The 8,398-nt window shown below is 45.2% G+C and overlaps 1 protein-coding gene across 1 annotated transcript; it reads left to right on the forward strand.

Annotated features, from left to right (window-relative positions):
• Positions 1 to 539: 539 nt before the first annotated feature.
• On the forward strand, positions 540 to 6,745 carry LOC100273382 (uncharacterized). Its single transcript, NM_001147819.1, has 8 exons — positions 540 to 839; positions 3,925 to 3,997; positions 4,286 to 4,386; positions 4,484 to 4,549; positions 4,636 to 4,733; positions 6,045 to 6,107; positions 6,245 to 6,337; positions 6,455 to 6,745. The coding sequence occupies exons 1-8, from the start codon at positions 767 to 769 to the stop codon at positions 6,530 to 6,532; spliced, it is 645 nt and encodes a 214-aa protein (NP_001141291.1). The 5' UTR covers positions 540 to 766; the 3' UTR covers positions 6,533 to 6,745.
• Positions 6,746 to 8,398: the final 1,653 nt, after the last annotated feature.

The raw sequence follows: 8,398 nt of genomic DNA on the forward strand, positions 1-8,398 counted from the left end.
CGTACGAGAAGGTTGGCCGCGCGGGAGAACGAGCTGGCGGACAGTCTCTCTCCCACGCGAACGCTTGTAACCCCTTACTGCAAGCGCACCCGACCTGGACGCAGGACAACACGAAGGCCGCGGGTTTCCCCTTTGCTGTTTTCCCCCTTTGTGTTCCGTCTCGCGCCGACCCATCTAGGCTGGGACACGCGGCGATAATTTACTCGTCGGTTCAGGGACCCCCAAATCGAAACACCGACAAAATTCAAATGTTAGGCTATCTCTAACAGATCCTCTATCATATCCTCTATTTCAAACTTCTCTATAAACAATATCAAACATTATGGTCATTGTCTCTTATTTTATGGACTCTACTGGGACCGTTCAAAGCTTGCGTGCAGATACTCCCGTAAAACACGCATCCGCTCGTGTGCAGTTCAATCACAAGTTTGTGGATGGTTGGAACGCAGTCACCCGTCACCCCACGGCCCCACGTGGCCGTGACACGGTCGGTTCAAAGTCCACGGTGTACCACTTCCACCCGTCCCCACCCCACCATCCTTCTCTACTTCTCTCCTCTCTCTCCCAACGGACCCGATCTCGTACCTCACTTCCGTCCCGCCCAGCTTCGCTTCACGGCGCGCCGACCGGCTTGGACGCGCCGACCGGCTCGTGATCAGCTCGGTCGGATCCGACGGTCGCTCGCTGCTGCAGCGGGCGCTTGCTGTGCGTCGCGTGGGCTCGGCCGGAGCCCGGAGGGAGGCGGAGCCTTCCCCGGGTCTCGAAGATGGCGGCGCCGCCGGCGAGGGCCCGGGCCGACTACGACTACCTCATCAAGCTGCTCCTCATCGGCGATAGCGGTGAGTGCCTTCACCATCACGCCTCCTCCCCCTCTCGCTCTCCGTCCGGATCGATTGGCTGCGGTGAGATCTGAGTGCGAAATCGAAGTTCGGTTCTGATTCGTCCGGATCGACTGTGAAACGCGGATGCTGCTGGGCCCTGCTCCTCCCAAAAGCTGCCGCTGTTTGCCTGTTTCGTCGATGACGTGCAACGGTTTTATGTATATAGGAATGATATGCTGAAAACTCACCCACCATCGGGTGATGACTACTTTGCTAGTTGATGCTTGAGAGCTACATTTACAACCACACAGACAAGTGAACCGAAATTCCATTTGGAAACCGGGATGCGACAACGGACGCTAATTACAAAATAAACAGCCTTTGCCGTCTTATCTAACTGTTACATTGGAATGGTGATTGTCGGTGCTCACAGAAAAGGAAATGCATGGATTTTGTGCTAATAATTCCTACTGCAATAGGATGGGCGAAGGAGTGAAAAATCAGTAGCAGTTAACCGTTGCTAGTTCTTGAATTGGTGTCAAACATCCCAGGTGATAGTTTATCCCATCATTAGTTCTTCGAACAGTTTTGAATTGTACATTTTTAGTATGTATAAGGGTATATGCCAACTACTAGTAGGTGATGACCATGTTAACTTGATTGAAACCTCTGGGAAGTCTGGAGTTGTTCTTAATAATAGTCCAAACAAATTATTATTTTTAAAAGTCGATTATTATCTTCTACAGTTCTACATGTGATAAAAGGATAGATCTAGTGCTAGAGGCTCCCACATGAGTGGGGTCTGGAAAAGGATAAACGAAGCAAGCCCCCTCCCCCCAACACACACACACACACACACACAAATGTGGAGAGGCTGCTTACAAGACGCTAAAATAGCACTTCGGCATATTTGTTGTACAAATGGGTAGGGGTTGTAAATGGTATATGGATATTCCTGACTGACTGTCCGATTGAAGGGCTAAAGGTACCGTTCCGTATTCGGATACTCAAAGCCAGATATATATGATGTTAATATCCATTCTTATCTTATCCTACACAGCTGACACTATCTGTATCCGAATCTGATAAAAAACCTATCTGTATTCAACTATTCATATCCGTAGGTATCCATCCGTATCCGAACCTTTTACATCTCTATAAATGAGTTTGATCACTCTAATGGTTTGTCAGATTATCTGAAGTCTGAATTGAATAAGAGATGTTTCTTGTTATTAGTACAGTCATAACATATCGATTAGTTCCTGCCAGCAATACTTAATGTTTTCATTTTAAATTGCTTAGTCCATCTGTTGCTATGAAAATTTGTGTCATGCTTTCAGTAAAGTGTAAAATTGTAATGTGCTATTGCATTAAATTAATTTAGGAGGTTTTTTTTGAAAAGCTCTTATTACTTGCATAACATTTAAAAAATTGAATTGTTGTGGTTTTTATGATGAGTTGTGGTGATGATATTTTAAGTTTGGTGTTCAACTTTCTTACTGTTGTTAGCAAGTGTGGCTAGGCAGTAAAAACTACTTATCTGAGGATTGAGGAAGTCCCATCATGACATTTTTCACATCACTGCGCGCCAAGTGGCATCATGCTATAGGGAGCATGTGCATGGTGCAAAGAGTGGTCTGATGTTGGGGGGCATGTTCACGTTATAATATCAATGCATATTGTTGAATCTGAAGTGGGTTTAGTCACCAAGGAAAAAACTACTCTCAATATTATTCACCAAAAATTGGAGAAAATATTATATTTTTGAGGTATCCTTTCTTGCATGCTACCATATTTGTCTCTCATCAATAGTATCTTTGCTACCCAAGGTTATTAAAACGATAAAACGTTGAAACACTCATGGGTGAAGTTTTGACTTTTAAATGTTTAAACAAAGTTTAAATGTATTTTTAAACAACATAGAAAAAATACCAATATATCATAATTTCAGACAATAACATGAAGTTAAATACCAAAGCAGAGAGGTTAGTGGCTTACCAAAACTTCACCCATGAGCCGGATCCCGGATTAGACCTCAAAAGTAACTAATAGACTGGACCCAAAAGTAGCTAATAGTCTAAAACACATGAAACACCGTGTTTACAGTTTAGAACGCTAAAACGCGGTTTCAACTTCTAATTAGAGTTTTGACGTTTAAACATAGTTTTAATAACACTGTTGCTACCTTTGTAGTGGGTATGTTTTAGGCATGCTATACATTTTTGGTGCCACTTTAATATTGTTACACTGTAACTGGGTTATGGCTCCCCATTGGCATTTTTTATTTAGGCATGTTTGAGAGCTATCTAAGGTAGGTCAAATAAGTAGTGGCCTATTCTAGGGCAAGGCAGCAGTGAGCACACTCAAACAGTCGTACTCAACTCTTCATCGGGCTATTACTGAAAACGAGAAGGCCAACCCTCAAGAATTTGATATTTAGGCATGGTAAGGGGAAACTGGAGTAGTAAGATGGTTGGTATGATGTATCTAATTCACATCATCTTTCGTTTTTACTTCTAAGTACTAATTAAAAACCAATGTGACTTTCTATTCTTTAATCATAATTTTTCGTTTCCTTTCTACTCATATTTTTTTTATTTATTCTCAACCGAAATATTAGATGCATTTTCGAGTGTAGGGATTCAATAGATAAAATGAGCATAAGCATTGGCCAAAGCTTGTTCCTATGCTGGTTTACACGTGTGCATAACAAAATCACGTGTACGAACCACTGCGTGTATGCTTGTGGATTTGCTTATTTTAGTAGATCTCTTTTTTTCCATTGGGCTTTGGCAATTACAAAATTCTTTGGATTTTGGTCTCCCCTCAGTTAACGGTCATGCTCCGCCACTGTATTCATATATTATAGTTGCATCCGTCCTTAATCAACTACTTCTCTGGACAACTTACCCCACTTGTTACAAGATAAACATCACTTGCAAAACCATTAAACTAGTAACATAATAGTTGATAGAAAGAGGAGCTTACCAATAGTTCTTGCCTGCTTGATAATAATTATGTTCCCTCTTCCTTGCAATATTTATGCATATCTGTTGCTTGTCACGATAATATCTTCTGGTTTTGTTGACTGCTTTTTGTGTAGGTGTTGGGAAAAGTTGTCTCCTTTTGCGGTTCTCAGATGGCTCTTTCACCACTAGCTTTATCACCACCATTGGGTAAGCACTGCTAGTGTCGAAAATCAGTTAGTTTTGAATGGATCATTATTTTCAAATGAATGCTGCTATTAGAAAAAAAGGCAGACCCAGTGCCAGAGGCTCCCACATGAGTGGGGTCTGGGGAAGAGATAAACTGAGACAAGCCTCCCCTCACAAATGCGGAGAGGTTGCTTCCAGTCCTCGACCTGGTGACTCAGTGGGACAGCTCTCATCACTGCATCAGGCCTGCCCTTTAGAATGCTACTATTAGAATATTTCTAAAATAGTTTATATTTTATCTTTAAAAAGGATTGACTTCAAAATAAGAACAGTTGAGCTTGATGGTAAGCGCGTAAAGTTACAGATATGGGATACTGCTGGTCAAGAGCGGTTTCGAACTATTACAACCGGTATGCAATACTTGTTTCTGTCAGTTGCAGTAATGTTGGCCCCTCAATTTTTTATGGGTTAATTCTTCTGAATCTGCTAATAATTTTGACTATGCAGCCTACTACAGGGGTGCAATGGGAATTTTGCTTGTCTATGATGTTACTGATGAGTCATCTTTCAATAGTACGTGCACAGTGCATTTCAACTAAAGTCAATCCTTTGATATGGGCCTTTGGCTTCTCTTCTGACGTTAGTGTTAATTTTGACAGATATAAGAAACTGGATTAGGAACATAGAGCAACATGCTTCCGACAATGTGAATAAAATTTTGGTAGGCAACAAAGCTGACATGGATGAAAGCAAACGGGTATGTTCTTTTTTCCTCTTTATTGTCTCACATTTTCTGTCCATGTAATGTTACATTCTTATTCAAGATTTTTGTGTACTTTGATGTTCAGTTTAAACTGGAAAACTGGATCAGACATGAGGTGGAAAACATCAGGATATGTTTAACACAATGCACCTCAAATAGCCGTCATGTAGTCTCTAGTCTGCCCAATGTTTTTTTCCGAACAACGCAGGAGAGCTGCGTGTCATTTCATTAAGATAGAAAACACCAAGTACAAAGGGAGGAGCGAGACCTCCCTGAACTCATAACAGCACTTACAAAACACCGCGGCTATGGGACAGGCGCACTCCATGAGAGGGATCTTGCAGTCCAAAGGTCCCGGTCCGGTTAGACACCACAAGTGACCCTGGCAAGAACTATTTGTGATTGAGGCCGGATTCCATCAAACACGCATGCATTCCTGTGCTGCCACAATTCCCAGGTGACTAGGATGACCAAAGAATTGAAACCTTTCTGCTGACCTTTTTTGATAGAAACGGTTGCCTTTCTCCACCAAGAACAAAAGTGGCTCGAGGAGCTGGGCGGCAAAATGTTCAGCCCGAGTTCCCTCAATAAACATGCAATACCTCCCTGGAGAGCACACAGGCAGAAAGAATGTGGTTGATAGATTCAAAAAACATGATAGCTTTGGCGCGTTGCCTAGGTCATAAGCATTTAAATAAACGTGGGGTGAGCTGATGGACCTATAGATGGTGAAGAAAACAAGAGACTAGGTTAGGATAGCAGAATGGTTACTGTGGTGTGATTTCATCTATGCTTACAACATGGTGTCCATGCTGCTTGATTTTGCTTGCCCTCTGCTCGATCTTCGCTCCTAGGGTTCATGTACGCAAGCAGAGTAGAGGCAGTGCACCATTGAGGAGCAGATGGATGGTGTGCGCAGACAGGCACAGATGGTGTGCCATGGAGCAGGGGCACAGGTGAGGGGTGCTGTGCATGCAAAAAGCATAGGGCAGGCGAACGGCATGGTTTGGGGAGACAGGACAGGTGATGCAGCTGCATGAGAATGAAGGCAGCAGCTGTTAATCGGTGGTGGTAGAGGTAGGCCGTACGGGATTGATGGGAGGTATGGTGCTTAGATGAGCTAGTGGGCTTCCCTAAGGCAGTGGGCTGTCTAGACTGTAGACATTCTGTCTTCCTTTCCCATTTATTCTTTCATATTTGTGCAGATTGCAGTTACATCTCCTGTCTAGCGCCTAGTGTTCTTTTGAATCTTAAGTTTATCCATATCCTTATTCTTTGTAAGTGGCGTTTATTGTCTGAATACAGGCTGTGCCAACTTCAAGAGGGCAGGCTCTTGCTGATGAGTATGGCATCAAATTTTTTGAAACGGTCTGTTCTGTTTTTCACTTTGTATTTCTGTTGTGTTCTCCTTGCATCTGTTCTAACTGAATGGAACGACCTGCCTGATACGTGGTTGCCTAAAACTAAAAGGCTAAAACTATAAGTCATGATTGTTGTTTCTGCAGAGTGCGAAGACGAACCTGAATGTGGAGCAGGTTTTCTTCTCCATAGCAAGAGATATCAAGCAAAGGCTTGCTGAATCTGATTCAAAGCCAGAGGTGCAACTTCAAAACTTATTCTTCCTTTTCAGCTTGTTGCAGGGGAAAAAAACTAACAACTTGCATACTTGCTACTTCAGCTATGTTGCTTAATAAGAAAGGAATTCTATGTTTCAGGATCGCACGATCAGTATCAACAGACCTGAGGGTGGTGAGGCTTCAGCGTCACAAAAATCAGCTTGCTGCGGATCGTGACGGGGTTACATTGTCACAAGGAAGATAAATAGTGCGATACCATACTTTGTAATTTACCCTTCTACGTACCTTTTATCTGGCTGTCATCGTTCTCGTCTAGCTTTTAAATGCAATTGCTTGGATTCAGGTTTCTGTGTTGTAATGTGAACAATTTTAGTTGTACCCCTGGTAGAAATGCATGTGCTCATAAGTCATTGCACCTTGTTTTGATGGAAATGCTTGCAAAATCGTTCACAGTTTAGGCGCGGCCGTACTACCTGTTGTTTTACTACATTTAGACTGACTAGCAGACTGTATATGACTACAAAACGTGTTTTGTAGTGTAGATTGTACTGTTTATTAAGTGGAGTTTAAAATCGAAGGTGGTGTGAAAGGGTCTCTAGCCGAGTTAGTTAGGTGATTTGAGTAGCACTCAGGTTCTGGGTTTAACTCTCTCTAGCACATGGCTAAGACTCGGCTCTGGTCGCGTTTGTTCTCATATGGGTTACGGTGCCGCTGCGTGTTTTTTCAACCTGCGTGAGGTCTTCTTAGTATAATATTGTGGGGTAGTCTTACCCTCACATGTCGAGTTTTAAATAGAATGGTGAGATAGATAATGCTGTTGGAGATAGCCTTAGGAGTCAATGCACTCGGTCTATCGTTCATTTGTCACCTATCTATTGCAGCGCTCTAGTGCACAGTTGTTGGGGGTATACATCGTAGCCGAAGATCCTAAAGAAAGAGAACACCTTCGGAAGATCCTCTCAGGAGCAAGCGCCGAAGCTATTACCTATAGAGCTTCGGCATAATGACAGATCTCAAGACGAAGGGCCGAACCGACTTAAAGATGGATTGACTTAAAGACCCATGATGTTTTGTGTTATTATTGTAGTCGATTGTAATGGACATAAATGTAATTTTACACGGGCTGCACCCTGTGCCTGTAAATATGTGAACAGTACCTCGGCACTGTTCACGTAATCCTGTAATCGCTAACGCATTACGCTGGAATTATTTTCTGTCAGAGGCGAAGGTATATGTCGGCGTTCCGAGACCGGGGGGTCCCTTGGGCCGACGAGTGAGTGTCGCCGCGTGCCCCAGCCCAGATGGGTCGAGCGCGAGGGCGAGCGTGAAGGGGGGAGAAGCGAGGCGGCCGGAGACCGGCGTGAGAGAGGTGGGAATCCCGCGGCCTTCGTGTTCGTCCCGCGCCTAGGTCGGGTGCGCTTGCAGTAGGGGGTTACAAGCGTCCACGCGGGAGAGGGAAGCGAGCGGCCCCAAGCGAGCGTCTGTCTCGTCCTCGTCCCCGCGCGGCCAACCTTCTCTAAGAGGGCCCTGGTCTTTCCTTTTATAGGCGTAAGGAGAGGATCTAGGTGTACAACGGGGGGTGTAGCAGAGTGCTACGTGTCTAGCGGGGGAGAGCTAGCGCCCTAAGTACATGCCGATGTGGCAGCCGGAGAGATTTTGGCACCCAGCTGGTGTGATGTCGTGGCCGTCGGAGGAGCGATGGAGCCTGGCGGAGGGACAGCTGTCGGAGCGGTTGGGTCCTTGCTGACGTCCTCTTGCTTCCGTAAGGGGGCTGAGAGCCGCCGTCGTCAGAGCATGCGGGGCGCCATCATTGCCTATCTGGCGGAGCTAGCCAGATGGGACACCGGTCTTGTTCCCTGCGGCCCGAGTCAGCTCGGGGTAGGGTGATGATGGCGCTTCCTGTTGACGTGGCTGGCCTGCGCCCTAGGTTGGGCGATGTGGAGGCTCCTCCGAAGCCGAGGTCGAGTCTGTCTTCCATGGCCGAGGCCGAGTCCGAGCCCCTGGGTCGGGCGAGGCGGAGGTCGTCTGCAGAGGCCAGGGCGGAGTCCGGGCCCTGGGGTTGGGCGAAGCGGAGTTCGTCGT

Source organism: Zea mays, chromosome 2, assembly GCF_902167145.1.
Source record: "Zea mays cultivar B73 chromosome 2, Zm-B73-REFERENCE-NAM-5.0, whole genome shotgun sequence".
NCBI classification, from domain to species: Eukaryota; Viridiplantae; Streptophyta; class Magnoliopsida; order Poales; family Poaceae; genus Zea; species Zea mays.